The sequence below is a fragment of the Lactuca serriola genome, chromosome 4 (genome assembly GCF_051521515.1).
Source record: "Lactuca serriola cultivar US96UC23 chromosome 4, Lser_US96UC23_V15, whole genome shotgun sequence".
In the NCBI taxonomy this organism is placed as follows: Eukaryota; Viridiplantae; Streptophyta; class Magnoliopsida; order Asterales; family Asteraceae; genus Lactuca; species Lactuca serriola.
The window spans coordinates 139,943,059-139,961,806 of NC_136411.1; the positions used below are offsets into that span (position 1 = coordinate 139,943,059).

At 37.5% G+C, this 18,748-nt stretch overlaps 1 protein-coding gene across 1 annotated transcript; it reads right to left on the reverse strand.

Moving 5' to 3' along the window:
- Positions 1-14,795: 14,795 nt before the first annotated feature.
- Positions 14,796-17,975, reverse strand: SWI3A (SWITCH/sucrose nonfermenting 3A). Its single transcript, XM_079040084.1, has 7 exons — positions 17,770-17,975; positions 17,128-17,684; positions 16,338-16,997; positions 16,085-16,221; positions 15,946-15,980; positions 15,191-15,333; positions 14,796-15,110 (listed from the first exon to the last, which is right to left on the reverse strand). The coding sequence occupies exons 1-7, from the start codon at positions 17,867-17,869 to the stop codon at positions 14,913-14,915; spliced, it is 1,830 nt and encodes a 609-aa protein (XP_078896210.1). The 5' UTR covers positions 17,870-17,975; the 3' UTR covers positions 14,796-14,912.
- Positions 17,976-18,748: the final 773 nt, after the last annotated feature.

Below are 18,748 nucleotides of genomic sequence, written 5' to 3' on the forward strand. Positions count from 1 at the left end.
TAGGTAAAGTTGATTCAAAAATAAAATGAAAATGCAATAAAAAACATATATATTTTTTAAAACTGGTTATTTATTCAATAAAAAAAGAAATTACATTAATTAAAAAAACGACAAACAACTACCCTTAATCCTATTTTTTAAAATAATGTTTTTCCATTTTGGGAAATTCTTTAACCACTAAAATCATGAGACCCTGCCCGATACACATATAAGCATATAAACACAGAATCATACTAAAACATGTGAAATCACAAAGATAATAGCATGCAATACAGTCATCGAGCCCAAATCGGCATCGGGCCTCGCCCGGTAAGCATAAAACACATACTGATAACTGGCATACAATTTACTCATCAGGCCTCACCTGGGATTAGGTCGTGCCCAGTAAGCATACGATCACATAACACGTGCAAGAGTCACGCAGACATCTAACATCCTAACATATAAAACATGGGCCCGCATTGTTGTCTTCGACTCGATAAACACGGTGAGGGAACTCACCTCAAACTGTTGAATCTCACAGATAAATCTATGGCGGTTGGCCTACTAAAATCATCACGCTATCAACATAAAATAACATCCAATTAATAATTGGATACCGACTCACATTAAGAGTCCAAAGTATGGTAAAAGACCTTTTTATCCTTTTTCTAACTTGGCACACGGTCAAAGCCCAAACCAACTGTCCAAAAGGCCTAAATTCCAAAATGATCACCGAAAGCCCATATATGGCCCAATCTTCCAAATCGGGCTCAAATCACTTAGTGGGCCTTCAACCAAAAGAGTCCAATAAAATAGCGTTAGCCCAAAAATAGAATTTTGATGGCCCAACAAAGCCCTAGACTCCTAAGGTCCAACATGGGCCCAATACTGAAAAGCCAAAATTCCAAAGCTCACTGATGAGTACGCGGAGCGTACTCAGCTCGTATGCTTAGTGTACACGCTTTGGGGGTAGCACGCGCAGCATGCCAGCTTGTACGCCCAACGTACTCCCCATTTGGTCATTCCACATCATTAGGTACTTAATGTTAGGTTTTAGCCATAAGAACATCTTATGTGCTCATGCAAACCCTAATGCTTGGATATAGGTTTATCTATTGTACATGCAATTAATCCAAAACTTTAAACCCTAGTTCTAGCATACAATTAATCATATTAACATAATAAAGAGGTTTAGATCTTACCTTGATTGTTACGTAGCAATAACAATCACAAATCTTCCTTGTAATGGCTTTAGAAAGCTTAGAGTCACAAATGTCACTCCTCTAATGGTTCACAAACACCAATAGCAAGAGGATAAAGAATAAGGAGAGAGGAGGCTGCCCAAAACGTGTGGAAACCCTAAGGAATAAGTTCACCACGTTTTTGAGTCTAAAGGGTCCTTTAAATAGTGAGACTATTAGGGTTATCTAACAAGGAAACCCTAATTTGGATGCTTAGGCCCTAAGCAACCCATGGACTCCCTCCTTAGAGGCCTAGGATGATTTCTAATGGGTTTCCCCATAGAATTCGTCTACCCCTCTAATATGGAGTCCATTAGCCCAATATTCAACTATCACACAATTGACAGTTCTAGTCCCTTCAGTTTAATTAATGTCTTTTAGCCACAAACTTAATTCTTATTAATTCTTGACTAATATTAATCAAACAATATGATTTCTCCTTTAATATATTTTTCTCATAATATATTAATAAATCATAATTAATCCTTTCTCTCCATAATTCATCCTATCAAGTTGCTTTGGTGAAGGCAACCCAAAAGGACCATACACCATCGGGTCAAGTACATACCAAAATAGTTATGGACTTAGACACTAATCCAACACTTAATTCGCTCAAGCCTTGATTCATACTCCCATATATGACTTCCTTAAGGTGATTTATCATGTAAAGTTGGGAAATGTACATGCATGCATGGCTTAATGGGGCTCTAGAGCTCAAAAGTGATTAATAAAGGGTCTTAACACATGTATGAGTCTATAAACACCTCAAAGCTTGCATTTTTAGGGACAAATGGACCAAAAGAAACCTAGATCTACTATCAATCATTTATGGAGTGAATCAAGAAGCTCCTCAATCACTCCATGTCACACCCCCAAACCAAGGATGTCGGAAACGTCCGGGGGTGGAGGACTTCATGTATAGTATCATAACAACAATTGCAATAGTGATTTAAGTAAACACAACCAACATATATATATATATATATATATATATATATATATATATATATATAATTGAAAGAGTTACATCATTGTATGAATTACATGTTTCCAAATCAATTACAATATGTTGACAAAATGTGAAATGTTTGACGCCTTAACGTCCCATCCTCAAAAGCACCTGGTAACCTATTTAGTGATTTCCTGAGAATACAAGTTGTTTGAAAAAAGTGTCAACACAAAGGTTGGTGAGTTCATAAGTTTTTGTATGTAGTTATGAATACCTTTTTTTTTGTAAAAATAGTGTTTGTTCCAGAAAATCCAATATTTTCCTTAATGTGTAAATGTAGTCTTAAAACCCAAAGACCGGAATGTACAAATAATTTGTCATATTTATAATAAAGCAATGCAAATTTAAATCGACATAAACTCGTTTGATTTCAATGAAATCCCCATAAATTCTATGTTTATTAATACTTAATGTGAGTTATTATAACCGTACTATGACCTAGTTGGCCTGAAACGACGTTCTTTAGGCGTCGGAAATGTTATGACATTTGTCACCTCAGACCTGGCGGTCTAGCTGTTGCATGCAGCTAAGATGTGGGTTTGTCAATCCCAATATAGATCTATATACAACTATCACGATCTTCCTCCAGGAGACTCTGGTTACAATACAGGACTTGTTTCTATAAAGTGAAGTGAATGTCTCACAAAAGTCATTAACGAATTTACATGTAATGTACTGAAAACCCCTTTTATTTATAATTGTACCCTTTAGTAATGAGTTCGTTATGTAAATGTTTCACAACTATACCTATTATAGTTTGTCACAACAAGAGCAGTAGTATTGTTCAAAACTATAGTTGTCATAGTTTACCAAATGTTCGTGTATAATAGATGTAAACATTTTGTTAAAACGATCTATCATTTAGCATACCTAATGTAACAAAAATCTATTTGTCTACTGAAGTATGTCTAATTACCATGACAAAATAACATATAATGTAATGACATATGATCACATAATGATATACACCTTGCTCAACAAGTTACAAAGTGTAAATGAAATGACAACATTTTTCTAGTATTATCATCTCCATTTCCTGTTCTTAGATAATTTATAGAAATATCATAACAGGTCCAAATCAGAATCTGCAAATTCTAGGAGTTTGGAAAACGTGTCTAGTTTGCTCATAAATTTTCTCATGATTTTTAGTGATCTCCAACATGTGTGAAAATGTCTATAATCACAGACTGGTCCGGATTGGTTCTTGAAATGATAAACAGTTTTGTAAAAATCACCATAAATTGTAGAAAAATTGTATGGAGGTGTGCAAGTAGCCATTTTAAATCTAATAACTGGAACTACTTGAACCTAAAACAGTTTTGAAAACTAAAATGTTTAAGTTGATCAAAACAGTCCGTGAATGGAGCCCAACTTTTCTGATGAAAGTTGTTAGAAGAATTTTAATTGTCTTCTTGGTGTTTTAACTTGTATTCCCCACCTTAGAACATAAGAAAGAATGAAAATATAGGGGTATGAACTCACCTTGTGTGATTTCAGTGGATGGATGTTGAGGAAAAGGAGTGTTTAACTCAAGAACACTTAGAAGATTGTCTTGAAGATTCGAGAATCTAACACGAATGTGATGGAATTTGTGTAAGAAATCTATGATTTTGAGTAGGAGGATGTGTAATAATCATAGGAAAGATGATGATACTTACCAAATGAAGGAGAAAAGCCTGGAGTATGCCTTGAAGTTCTCGAAATTGAGGGAGAAAGATGAGAGAGTTTGGAGTGTGATTCTCGGTGGAAATGAGAGAATGAATGAAGTGTGAAGAGAGAGGGTAGATGTTCCAGCTCCTAGGACGTGGGAATGGAGGCAAAATGAGTGGGTAAGGACTATGAAGTGACTAGGGATGGTGGGGAGGACAATGGCTGGTCATGGAGTGGGTATGGGGGTGGTTGCTTGTGTCAAACATTATGGAAGAGTCAACACTCCACCACCAAATCTTATTTAATGGATTTTATTCTTAAATAAGGATTTCCTTAAAAATATGATGAATTTATGAATATATGGGACCTTATATGTCAAAATATAAGTTTGGGTGAAAATCCCCCGTTAAAATAATAAAAAAAACGGGCTTAAAACGAAGTCGTGGTCGAAAACCGGGTGAAAAATGGGGAAATCCGAAGCCTAGGCGAAGTCTCGGTCTCAGCAGCCTTAGTACCGGAGTGAGGTTTTGGCTGGTGGGTTGAATCTGAGGGGGAGGGGACTGCGGTCCGAGGAGGTACCGCAGGTGGGTCCGTTAGGAAGGGTCGGAGGCGAGTTTGGATGCGGTTCGGTGACTGCGGCTCGGAGGCTTCGGCTCAGTGGTTGTGGCCAGATAGCTGTGGCTGCTCAAGAGGCTCCGATTTTGCTTCTTGGGACCTCGGTCCAAGGAGGGTTTGGCCCCTAAAGAGAGGCTTCGGCCCTAAAAGGTTATTTTCCAAGATATCACCCCTCTTCGAGTGGTTTTTCACCAAGTCAAGTGTCGGGATGCCCCAAATGATTATAAAAAGTTACAGGAACTTTTGAGAGAGATTTAGGAGAGATTTAAAATAGAGAGAGATATAGTGAAAACGATTGAGAGAGGTTTCATTTGTGACATTTTTGAGTGTCCGGCTTCGCAACGCAAGGTCCGTAAACCCCGTTAAGCCATGTTTAAGGGTCCTACACACTCCCGATGAGTATGCAACATAGTTTTATCAGTTTGGTTTGTTACTTACCACAATTTTAGGTTAAGGAAATCTAGATATACGGACTTTTCAATTGATGATTTCTCATTAGAATAACGAGTTGTATAGTAATTTCATAGCGTAAACCCTAGTATATGATGGTTAAATGAGTTGACCGGTTTGACCCGTTGACTTTGTTTGACTTTGATTTGACCAGAATTTGACTGTTGTCACACTCCATGGACTCAAAAAGCACAAAATATCAAGATAACTTGAGCTAGCCTCATAGATTAGTAAGATGTGAGCTTTTACCTCAAAAGTTAGGAAATGATGAGCTAATCCCGGATCCTCAAGCTCCAAGCACGACTCCAAGTGGTTCACTTATTCTTCTTCTTCACAAAGCATCAACAAACACTCTTTCATGGCTTAAAACTCTCAAGAACAAACTAGGGTTTCGCTTGCTAGACAAAGGGAGGTGGAGGCTGTCTAAACATGACCAAATGAAGGCTATCATAAGGCTTAAATAAGGTGCAATACCAAAGAAATTAGGGTTTCATAGTCCACACGTACGCCATGCGTACTCCATGTACGCCCAACGTACTTGGACTGAATGCAGAATCTTAGATGCACTAGTACGCCCAGCGTACTCCAACTTTCCTGAAGTTGGCAATTCTGCCCCATAAGGACCAAATCAGCAAAACATTAACACAACAAGGGTCTAAACTAAAAAGCACTTTGAATCGGGTGTTACAACTCTCCCCCATTTAAATTAGGTTTCGTCCTCGAAATCATTCTTACCATCCCAAGAACGCCAGACGGCCTGAGCAAATCAACCACAACCCCGATGTGGACCGAGCAAGCAACCTCATGCATACAACAACCTTCCAAAATGCAACCGAATCCAACCTTAGCAGGGCTCCCAAATCCTGACGATGAACGAATCCTTACTCAACTTAAACTAACCCCTAAAGAATAACCATTTCTATTATATCTGAATTTTGAAATCTTGAACTTGTCTGACTCCCCGTCATACCGCCTACACCAAACCACTTCTAATTCAACTCCACTTTGTATTCCAAACTAGCTACCCAACTTCTGATGACTTGATGTTCCCACTGGAAAGCGGAATCACAGACCATTTGATGTTGCCTGGAACTTTTCACTTGACAAAAAGGGAATTAGATAATCCTTAAAGTAAAAGACTCGTCCTAGAGATAACGAATCCATGAACATATTGCACCACAAGAGACAATCTGAGAGTTAAACCTTCTAGCGCTGAACAATGATGGGTTTTGGCCATATGAACATTCCTATGTGCACATACAAACCCTAATGCTTGGATCTAGGTTTCTCTAATTAAACATGCATTAGATCCAAGACTTCTAATGACTAATGGAGAATATGAACAATACAAAATCAGAGTTAGAAGCTTACCTTGAAACACTTGTTTGATCTTCTAGTTCTTGGAGCTTTAGAGTCACAAATGTCACTCCTCTAATGGCTTACAAACACCAACTAGCAAGAGGATGATTTGATAGAGAGGGGAGGGAATAGAAATCGGCCAGGGTTTTTTTGCTTTAGCAGAGGTGCCGATTTCCCTTGCCCTAAGGGTCTATTTATACTTGTAAGGCTCCTAGGGGTTCACCCTTAAACCCTAGTTGGATAATCTTTTACTCAAAGCAATCCAAATCCTTCCCAAGATAAGCCCTTGGACGATTTGTGGCTTATCCTAAGCCCTAGAAATCGTCCAACCCTATCCAAGAAGGATTTACAGCCCAAAGTGTAACTATCAAACAATTGACAGTTTATACCCTCTTATTTAATTAATCTCTTTAAGTCACCAAATTAATTCTAATTAATTTATGACTTATATTAATCAAATAACAATATTATTATTTCTTATATTATTCTCATAATATATTAATAATATTTATTCTCTCATAATAAATCATCCTGTCAAGTTGCTACGGTGAAGGCAACCCAAAAGGACCATGCACAATCGGGTCAAATACTTGTCTAGCATTTTGGATAAGTCTAGTAACTATATGCACAAGTACAATTCGATTTGCAATCGTAGCTCTCAAAGACGTTGTCAAACTCTGATCTAATCAATCTTGTCCTTTAGATAAGGGATCGTACAGTCCTCTGTTAGATATCATGCTGACAATCCTATGGAATAATTTGTCTAGCATTTTGGTTTCTCGATCTCCGATTCATTTGACATAGAACTTAATCGAACACATCAATTTAGTTATGACCGGGCCCGACACATTAGTCAAATCAAATCATCGAGCGGCCGAGATATCGCTTTTACCCTCTTGGGATAAAAGTAATAGATAAACATCGACTTATATGCATTTACTTATTCATTAATCAACTATACACAACAATGCGTTTTATAACACCGAGTTACTGATGCGTTTTCGCATTATCAATGTACAACCAATTAACAAATAACAAACCATATATCTAGGTTTTAAGACTATATGATATTATCGTCTTGCGATCACCCTTTTATATCGTATTCCATAAGGTGATTCCAGCAAGCGCGGGTTTGTTCCAATGCTCAAAACCAGTTCATAAGCACTCATGAACGTTGCAACAACCCTTTTGCTATGTCTAAAACCATTTAGACAATCTACACACCGATTCATGACAATCTTCATTCATATCTACTTCCAACATATGAACGATTGTGGACAATTTGAATAATTCGATTATTCTCAATAAACTCAATTATTCTGGAAGTCAAAACATGCAAAATGAAACAATAGTTAAACAATTAACATAAGACAGTAACATTACTCATAAATAATACTCCTTTATTTAATCATCAAATGTTAATTACATTTATCTATTACACGTTTCTACTACTATCTAATCTATGCTAATATCATCCTTCAGCCCAATACTCCTAGCATGCTGCAAGTGCTTAACCCTACTCAGTCCCTTCGTAAATGGATTTGTTGGGTTATCTTCTGATGATATCCTCTTCACTACGAGTTGTCCCTCTTCTACATGATGTCTAATAAAGTGATATTTTCTGTCGATATGTCGAGATCTACCAATATCCCTCGGTTCCTTAGCCAAGGCAACCGATCCTTCATTATCACAGAAAATTTCCATGGGCTCCTTTATGGCAGGTACAACTCCAAGATCACCGATGAAGTTCTTCAACCATATTGCCTCCTTCGACGCTTCGCTTGCTGCAATGTACTCTGATTCGCACGTTGAATCATCTACGGTTTCCTGCTTGGAACTTTTCCAAGTTACTAATCCTCCGTTTAGGGTAAAGACCCAGCCCGACTGCAAACGGTAGTTGTCCCTGTCGGTCTGAAAGCTGGTGTCACTATACCCTCGCACCTTTAAGTCATCACTCCCTCCGAGGACTAAGAACCATTCCTTCGTCCTCCAAAGGTACTTAAGGATATTCTTAACCGCAATCCAATGAGCTCTACCAGGATTCCCTTGATATCTGCTAACCATGCTCAAAGCAAAGGCTACATCAGGGCGAGTACAAGTCATAACATACATGATTGAGCCAACTGCGGAAGCGTATGGTACTCGGCTCATTTCTGCTATTTCAGCTTCGGTACTCGGACTTTGAGTCTTACTCAACTTGGCATTACTTTGTATCGGTAATTCTCCCTTCTTCGAGTTTTCCATACTAAAACGTTTTAGTACCTTCTATAAGTAAGTGTTCTGACTAAGTCCTATTAGTCTCTTACTTCTTTCTCTTACTATCCTTATTCCCAAAATATAAGAAGCCTCTCCGAGGTCCTTCATAGCGAAGCACTTCCTGAGCCAGGACTTAACCTCCTGCAGAGTCGGGATGTCGTTTCCTATGAGTAATATGTCATCGACATATAGAACGAGGAAGCTTACTATACTCCCACTGGCTTTGACATATACACACAATTCATCTTCGCTTCGTACAAATCCAAACTCTTTGACTTTCTCATCGAAGCAAAGATTCCATCTGCGAGATGCTTGCTTAAGTCCATAAATGGACTTCTCAAGCTTACACACTCTATTCGGATGTTTCGGATCCACAAACCCCTCTGGCTAAGCCATGTAAACATCCTCAGCCAACTTTCCGTTAAGGAAAGCGGTCTTGACATCCATTTGCCAAATCTCATAATCATGAAATGCGGCAATAGCTAGCATCACTCTAATAGACTTTATCTTCGCAACTGGTGAGAAGGTCTCATCATAGTCAACTCCGGGAGTTTGAGTAAAGCCCTTCGCAACCAATCGCGCCTTATATGTGTGTACGTTTCCATCCACGTCGGTCTTTTTCTTGAAGATCCATTTGCACCCAACAGTCTTACGTCCGGGCACATTATCAACCAAATTCCAAACTTGGTTAGCATACATGGATTGGATCTTGCTATCCATTGCCTCTTTCCATTTCGCAGACTCCGGGCCTGCCATGGCTTCCTTATAGCTATTAGGTTCATCAAGGTTTACTAGTGTACCATCACTAATATACGTGTCCCCTTCGGTAGTAATATGAAAACCATATAACTGGGGTTGAACTCTAACTCGTTCGGAACGACTAAGAGGTAATGATACGTCAATCGGTTCAACCGGAGTTTCTTCCTCGGGTTGAGTGCCAGCGGTAGAGGTTCCTTCATCTATCGATTCTTGAATCTCTTCAAGCTCGATTTGCCTCCCACTGCCTCCTTGGCTTATGAGTTCTCGCTCTCGGAAAACTCCTCTCCTCGCAACAAAGACAACATTGTCCTTCGGTCTATAGAAGAGATATCCAAAGGATTTCTGCGGGTAGCCGATGAAAATACATTGCTCACTACGAGGTTCGAGCTTGTCGTGAGTATCTCGTCTTACGAAAGCCTCACAACCCCAAACCTTGATATGTGCCAACGAGGGAGCTTTCCCTGTCCACATCTCGTGAGGTGTTTTGGCAACATTTTTAGTAGGGACTCGGTTAAGGATATGGGCGGCAGTCTCTAAGGCATACCCCCAAAAAGAGATTGATAGTGAAGCACGACTCATCATAGAGCGAACCATGTCCAACAAGGTTCGATTACGCCTTTCTGCCACACCATTCAATTGTGGTGTCCTAGGTGGCGTCAATTGTGAAACTATTCCACACTCCTTGAGATAATCGTGGAATTCAAGACTTAGGTACTCTCCTCCTCGATCGGATCGAATCATCTTGATTTTCCTGCCCAATTGATTCTCCACTTCATTCTTGAACTCTTTGAACTTTTCAAAAGTTTATGGCTTTTGCTTGATTAAGTAGATATACCCATATCTACCATAGTCATCGGTAAAAGTCACATAGAAGCGGTTCCCATCCTTCTTGGTTGATCTAAATGGTCCACATACATCGGTATGTATTAGGTCCAATAGACCCTCACCCGTTTCACACGTACTTGTGAAGGGTGACTTAGTCATTTTTCCAAGTAAACAAGACTCGCATGTGTCATCTTCCCTAAGGTCGAACGACTCCAACACTCCATCATTTTGGAGTTGGGCTATGCGCTTCTTGTTGACATGTCCAAGACGACAATGCCACAAGGATGCTCTATCCATACTATTGGAAGAATCCATGCATAAAACATCATTTCCTAAGTTATCTACAATCATAACGGTTTCATAAATTCCATTACACGGTATAGCTTCAAAATAAAAGACACCATTTAGATAAGCCAAAATAGAACCATTCTCATTATTAAAAGAAAATCTAAAACCTTGTCTAAACAAACCATGAAATGAAATGATGTTTCTAGCCATTTCTGGCAAATAGCAACAATTGTTCAAATTTAAAGATAAACCATTCCTAAGGACTAAAGAATACACTCCAATCTTGGTCACAGGCGACGATCTTTTGTTCCCCATGATTAGATCTATCCTTCCAGGCTCCACGTCCCTATTTCTTCTTAGTCCCTGCACATTAGAACAAATGTGGTAACCACAACCGGTATCAAGAACCCAAGAAATAGCATGAGATGAATCGTTAGATTTAATTGTGTATATACCTGCGAAAGACGGCTTGATCTTTCCTTCCTTGATGGCTTGCAGGTACTCTGGGCAGCTTCTCTAATGTCCTATCTTGTGGCAGTGGTGGCACTCTGCCTCCTTTGGGTTGGGGAAGGGTTTAGCAGGATCAACTTTGGTCCCACTAGAAGAGGCACCATCTCGGGACTTCACCTTGCAATGGTTCTTAGATGAAGCCTTCCTCTTCTTTCCCCTTCCTTGTCCAATAGCCAAAACAGGAGCAGCGGGTGGATTGGGAGTTGGTGCAACAGACTTGTCCTTGAAGTTGCTCTCAGCGACCCTCAAGAGACCTTGGAGCTTGCTTAGGGTGACCTCTTCTTTGTTCATGTGGTAGGTCATCCTAAATTGATTGTAACTTGGAGGCAAAGAGTGAAGCACCATGTCGATCACCAAGTCTTCCCCAAAGTCAACATTCAACTTGCGAAGACGGTCAACATACCTTTGCATCTTTTGCAGGTGCACGATAAGAGACTCTCCATGACCCATTTTAGCGGAAAATCATGTTAGTGAAAATCTCATAACGTTCTTGTCTCGCATTTTGGTGGTATCTCTCCAACAAGTCTTGGTGCATCTCGTATGGGTACATGTCCTCATAGGACTTTTGGAATTCGGACTTCATAGTGGCTATCATGATGCAATGTACCTTCGTTGCATCACGCTCGTGAGTTTCAAAAGCGGTCATTTCAGCCGGAGTAGCGATTTCAGGGTTGATTTTCTCGAGCTTCTCATAGAGGACATACTCCTTGTCCTCATAGCGAGCAATAGTGCGAATGTATCTTATCCATTCGCTAAAGTTCGTCCCATCGAAAGTGACCTTTTGACAAAGGCTCATCAATGTGAATGAACTAGCAGCAGTGTTGTTTGCGTTCGACATCTACAAATAGAAAGGACAAAGATAGATTAGAATATGAATCCCTAATTATCACCCAATAAGAAAATTAGGGCTAGGATCCAACAACAATGTTTACATATTAGAAAAGGGATACCGTAATCTAACATGCAAACAATTTGAAGATAAGTGAATGACGGTTCACTAATTCTCCATCACGAAAACATAACTTTAAGCTCTAAATGTATTGAGAATTCCTAGGTCTAGATGAGATTCATTGAAACTTTTCAATGGCATGTTTAAATCTCGATATGCCCCTCTTGTTTGTGACTGGGATACCGAGGATCACAAAGCGGGTGTGAATTACCATGCAAATTCACATGGTGCCTTCATTGTAACGATCACCTATTCGATGTGCCGGTAAACCACACACGCTCCATCGAACTATGATAAACAATGAATCACCCTTTGCCACCTTTGCTTAGGACCAATTAGTGTGCCGGTAAACCACACACGCTCCACTAACTTCTTAGCAAGGGTGCAAAGTGTAATTTCATGGGATTGCATCAATTCACTTTTCCTAAAGTAACTAAGATTGGGAAATTTTTGAAAAACATGTAGTTACTTTGTATTTCATATTATACTTTTAATGAGAGATGAGGTTGTCCTATCCTACCCGTTCGACTAACGACCCTCCACCGATCAAGCAAACGGTGGGCGTGAGTGTACACCCATTAAGCGCCATTTTATAGGCAACAACCTTATACCCACCTTATAGACCGGCTTCGTGAATGAGGCCTACTAACGGTAAGACTAGCATTTTAGTTATATATATATATATATATATATTAATCTTATAATATTATATTAGTATAGGGTTGAATTTTTTAAACTTGTAAAATTCTAGGGTTTGAAATTTAAATTGTCAAAATTAAACTTTTAATCACAAAACATAAATTTCAAAACTCGAGGGCAAGTTTTAAAACATTTAAAACATGGAGGATCAAATAACAAATAATCTTAATTAACAATTAATTCCATAATTATCCATATTTGATTTATTTAATGATTTCTTGCAAAATAATTTACCAATTTAATCAAAATAATTAATTAATTATCACATAAGGAAATTAAATATTTTATTAATTGATAAATATCTTTAATTAGATCAAAATTATAGTCATATGTATCACGAAATCGGATTAGGGTTGATCTAATATGATAAAGACAAGTTTCCATAAGATAAATATCAAAAAATCTCGATTTTGGCTCTTCCTGACGCTCGGACTCGCCGAGTTCCCAACTGGACTCGCCGAGCCAGGCCAACTCGTCGAGTCCACCATGGGACTCGTCGAGTTCATGACACAGAACCACAAAATTCGAATTTTGCAAGCAAGAAATAAACAATCATGCATCAATTTAATAGAAACCAATCTAGGCTCTGATACCACTGATGGGTTTTGGCCATATGAACATTCCTATGTGCACATACAAACCCTAATGCTTGGATCTAGGTTTCTCTAATTAAACATGCATTGGATCCAAGACTTCTAATGACTAATGGAGAATAAGAACAATACAAAATCAGAGTTAGAAGCTTACCTTGAAACACTTGTTTGATCTTCTAGTTCTTGGAGCTTTAGAGTCACAAATGTCACTCCTCTAATGGCTTACAAACACCAACTAGCAAGAGGATGATTTGAGAGAGAGGAGAGGGAATAGAAATCGGCCAGGGTTTCTTTGCTTTAGTAGAGGTGCCGATTTCCCTTGCCCCAAGGGTCTATTTATACTTGTAAGGCTCACAGGGGTTCACCCTTAAACCCTAGTTGGATAATCTTTTACTCAAACAATCCAAATCCTTTCCAAGATAAGCCCTTGGACGATTTGTGGCTTACCCTAAGCCCTAGAAATCGTCTAACCCTATCCAAGAAGGATTTACAGCCCAAAGTGTAACTATCAAACAATTGACAGTTTATACCCTCTTATTTAATTAATCTCTTCAAGTCACCAAATTAATTCTAATTAATTTATGACTTATGTTAATCAAATAACAATATTATTATTCCTTATATTATTCTCATAATATATTAATAATATTTATTCTCTCATAATAAATCATCATGTCAAATTGCTATGGTAAAGGCAACTCAAAAGGACCATGCACAATCGGGTCAAATACTTGTCTAATATAGTTGCAGCCTTAGACACTATTCCAACAAACAAGTCACTAATTCCTTAACTGCCGAGCTGAAACACTACCGCTATAATTCTGAAGTTCCATAACTTGTTAGACCTACACACAAGTATAATCATTCCAAAGCATGATCACAAGAGCCTTTTCTACCATCAGAACTGAAAACATCATTTTTTTTTCTTGAACCTTCAGCTGATTCCCTGAACTTTTGTACCCTTGGACTCGGTCCCCATTTTTTTTTTTTTACAGATTTGGTCCCTATTGTTTTTCCCTCCTAATCAAAAGTGTTCTTTATTTTGCTTTTGATCAACCCCTCCCTTGGACCTGGTCATTAATCCACATGTTTGGTGTTCCATTTTACTTATAAACCAGTAAAAACCTCTAACCCGTTAGCAACTATCAAAGAACCATAAGACCAACCGGTATGGTTAACATGAAACATTTGTGGTGATGAAGTAATAATCGACTAATATAGTGAACATCATCCTAGTGTAATATAGTTTTAGAAGAATATTGAAGAGATTTGTGTTTCCGTTCCTAAAAAATAATACATAGTTAACTTCCTAAATATTTCTTATTATGGTTTAGAACAACTCTCCGAACCAAAATTAAGTGCCAAACCAGAAACAATTTACAATTCATATTGATTTGGTTTCAAACTGAAAAACCATCACTACAAATATGATTTTCTATTTTTAACATAGACAAATAAAATCACAACTATTTACATCAATAAAATCACCTTTTCGGCTCTCTTTTTTTTTTTATCATCTATTATAATTCAAACTCAACTAAAAAATAATTAAACACACACACACACACTAGATTTTCCCATCCAAAAAATCAACACAAATTCAAATCATCTAAAATCAAATCTTTACCCATCCTCAAATATAAAACTATCATTCATACAAATTCTACATTTTCTTACACATCAATACTTCCCAAAAAAAAACTAATCTAAATTAAAAAAATATTAACCTAGAGTATAATCTCTACTTGTGACTTAACCACCGTCCGATCCCTCCACCTACTTACACCGCCATCAACCGCCTTCTCAACCACTTCCATTCGCTCCACCACCAACGATTCCTCCACCTCAGCCATTTGACTAAACTCTTTTTCCATTATCACTTCCACCTCTTTCAATAACTCCATCTTATACTGCAACTTTTTCAACTATTCAATCCGAAAATCTTTAACTATTAGTCAATTATCTTAAACATGATGAATTATAAATAAATAAAAATGGGGCCCACCTGTGTATTAATTATGGTTGACACCAACCGTTCAACTTCTCTCTCTTCTTGGATTGCTAATAATTTGGCGTGCGCGGCTGCGGCACCAAGCGCGGTTGCACTTGTGGCTCTCATCCGTAACGGTAAAGGTATGACACCTTTTTCTGTATATAGTGTAAAGTTAGGTGTCGTTTCTTTTTTACTTAATCTGGAAAGCTATATACAAAATATATATACAGATGTTTTTTACTTGATACAAAAAGAATTGCTAAATATAGAAAGTCATTTTTTTCAATAAAGTTAGGTGTTGTTTCTTTTTTACTTAGAGAAAAACTGCAATAAAGTCCTTACATCGATTTAGTCTTTATATCTTTTATTTATTCAATTAAGTCCCAAAAACCGATAATCGTATTCAATTTAACCATTTTACCCGGTCAACAGGTCATCCAACTTTCAAAAATTACATTTTTGGCCCAGATTTCAAATTTTATTACAAATCTGGTCCAAAATTTACACTTTTTGCCATTATACACTAAATGACTGATTATACAATTTACAAGTCTGGTCCAAAAGAAATTACATTTTTGGCCGAAATTTCAAAATTTATCTTTTTATCTCTCTTTTTTAAACATGTTACAAATCAGTCATTTTCTTATGAGACATGCTTTAGTGTATAAAGTTCTAAAATCTGATAGGTTATATATATGATTTAATAGAAAAAGTCATGAAAAGAGGGATTTTAAGGTTAAGTTCTAACTGTTTACAAATTTATGTACCTGATTCCATCTCTGAATCATTGCCATGAGAAATCCTGAAAAAAACAAAGGATATAAAATATTGATTTGTTACAATTTACAGACTAAATGACTGATTATAACATGTTTAAAAAAGAGAGATAAAAAGATAATAAATAACCTTTCAGGCTCATTGTCATTTTCTTCATTATCAAATATTTCTTTTGGAATTTCATTTTCTTCACAAAGAGCTGTAACTGCAGCCTCAGCAGCAGAAGCTGCAACATGTGGACCAACCACAGCAGATATGCGAGCAACCTAACAGATCCCATTTTCATGAATATTTCATAACTTCATATCATATTCTTAAGCAAAAAAATAAACAAATAATAAAAGTAGTTTAATAGGTTATAGAGTAGCAACATACTACATACCTGTTGCATAAGTGAATGACTGACATTGGGGACTACTTTAGAACAATCGTTTTTCACAACAAAATTGTCCTCTAAATCTCCATCTTGCTGCTTCTGAATCTTGAAATCAGAAACTTGACTTTCTTTTTCTTTAAGTTCTTCAGGGGCAACTAACAATGGTGCCACTTGTTCATCTTTATTGTCAATCTGTGAAGAATCTGAAATGGGTTCAATGCATATTCTCTTTGGAGGGGGAGCTTCACTATCAGCATCACCATTTTGTTCTATTTTGCTTTCGGGTTCAATATCTTTAGTTTCTTGAGGTGGTGGTACTGGAGGGCATACTTGTCCTTTTTTCTGGTTGTTTGGATTGATATTGGTGTCCTGGTGTCTGAATCTATCATATGTGGGTCCCAACATAAGTTGGCCGAAAGGTAATTGTATAAGTTTTGAAATACACTCGAGTTTACTCTTGGTTTGAACATTTTGAGCTACAAGATCCCAGTCATCTCCATGCTTTAATACGGATTCTAGAAGAAGTAATGTTTCTGCTTCTGTCCATGGAGTGGCATTGTTCTTATTGTCAGGAGTGGAGTCGATTAACTTGTAATCATCAAGGGATTTGTTCTTCCCATAAGCTCCATTTTCAAAGCACTTAATGCAAATGATGGAAGTTTTGTCCTGTATATAAAATCAGATGTGTAAACTGGAAAGATAATCTGATAACTATGGTTTCTGAATCAAAGATGGAATAATCTATCAATTCATGTATACACACAGAGAAAAAGAAAACAAAATCAAGTGATCAAACCTTTGTGTACTCGTAATGACCAGACTCGCACAGCTCCTTGCAATTTCCACAGACCAAATCGATCAATTCCTGGTAAACATCGGAATGAGAAGAAAGGGGTGGCATTTTGAAATCGCTCTCAGCCAGATGAGAGCCATTGATATAGCTAACAGTAGTCGGCAATGAAACAGGCTTCAACGAATTTGGAATTGCAACAACCCTAACACCATGAGGAGGCCCTTCCTCCACCTTAACTTTCCATCTCCCTTCCTCGTCCTCCGTAACCAAATCATTATCTTCACCACCGCTCGCCGATGACGGAGATGGCGCACTGAAATTAATTAACCCCCACTTTTCGAGAAACCGGAACACCTTCAGGAGATAATTGACGTCACCGACTAGCGATTTTCGGACTTCGGAGAATGTTAGCCTTCTAGAAGGATCTTCCCTATACTTTGAAATAATGAAATCTCGATACTCCTTATACACCCTAGGGTTTCTAGTAAACGAAGCCCCGTCGAAAAACTCCTTGAGCGAAGTTTTCTCGGTTTCGTGAATGTTATCCCAAGAAAACCAGGCTGAAACAGAAAGAGAAAAACGAATTGAACTAGGGTTAGGGTTTGTTTCCATGAAAGGGAAAAGAAGAACGGAGAGAGGACTTACCGGAGCTACCGGGGATGGTGTAGAGTTCGAATTCGAAGCGATGATCGTCGGCGGGAAGGAATGGTTTTAAAAATTGGTGGTGTGACTGTGAGCTCTCCATCTGGGGGATGGATTTTGCAGCGAGTGAGTCTCTCGTATAAAAAAACTGAGTCAGCCGAGTCGTTCCATGTAAATTGTAAAGTAAACTCCTTTCGCTCTCTTGTGTTGTGTCTATATGCAACGGAGTTTTGAAACGTTGGGTTACAATGGACCCTTTTTTAAGTGATTGGATTAATTTATATTTTTTGATTTATATAAAAGACCTTAAGATCATAGAATTTGTTATTCGGTACTTGTTCGGCCAACAAACTGAATAGCGGGTACTTGGAAGAACTTGAAAGTATTCGGATTTAGTAATTCATATATATATATATATATATATATATATATATATATATATATATATATATATATATATATATATATATAGCAACATTAGATACATGTAAATACATAAAAACTGAATAATACATAATGGTCTCGCTTCGTGTGTTAGTGATAACTAAAATATTTACTGCCGATTAACTCTTGAAAATCTCTAGATCAATATGACTGTCATTGACTTCTACACATATGAGTTTTTCTTTCAAGTAACATTCCTTAAAGAGCTAAAACAAATATTCAAAAGTTTGTGTGGATTCCCGACAAGAAAACATTTCATAGAACTAGTCTCAATTTATCTTTTGTTTTAACGAAAACATCACAGCTCCAATTCTAAATCCGTTATAGTAAGAAAGTATTATTACTCCACATTTCACAAGGTGTTATAAACCTTCTTAGTTTGAAATAAGTTTCAAGATATGATTTGTAGTAACTATAGCATGACTCTAAAACTCGACTGGAAACAATGTATGACTCCTCTCTTGATTGAACTATTCCAACAATATTTGATTCCTTTTCTTAGTCATAAAATTGTACTAAGATGTTCTTCGAGGATAAA

Coding starts and splice junctions, on each gene's coding strand:
- SWI3A (XM_079040084.1), bottom strand. CDS start 17,869: ATGGAGAGCTCACAGTCACACCACCAATTTTTAAAACCATTCCTTCCC. Junction 16,222..16,337: donor GTCATTCACTTATGCAACAG/GTATGTAGTATG, acceptor GGGATCTGTTAG/GTTGCTCGCATATCTGCTGT. Junction 15,981..16,084: donor AATGACAATGAGCCTGAAAG/GTTATTTATTAT, acceptor TGTTTTTTTCAG/GATTTCTCATGGCAATGATT.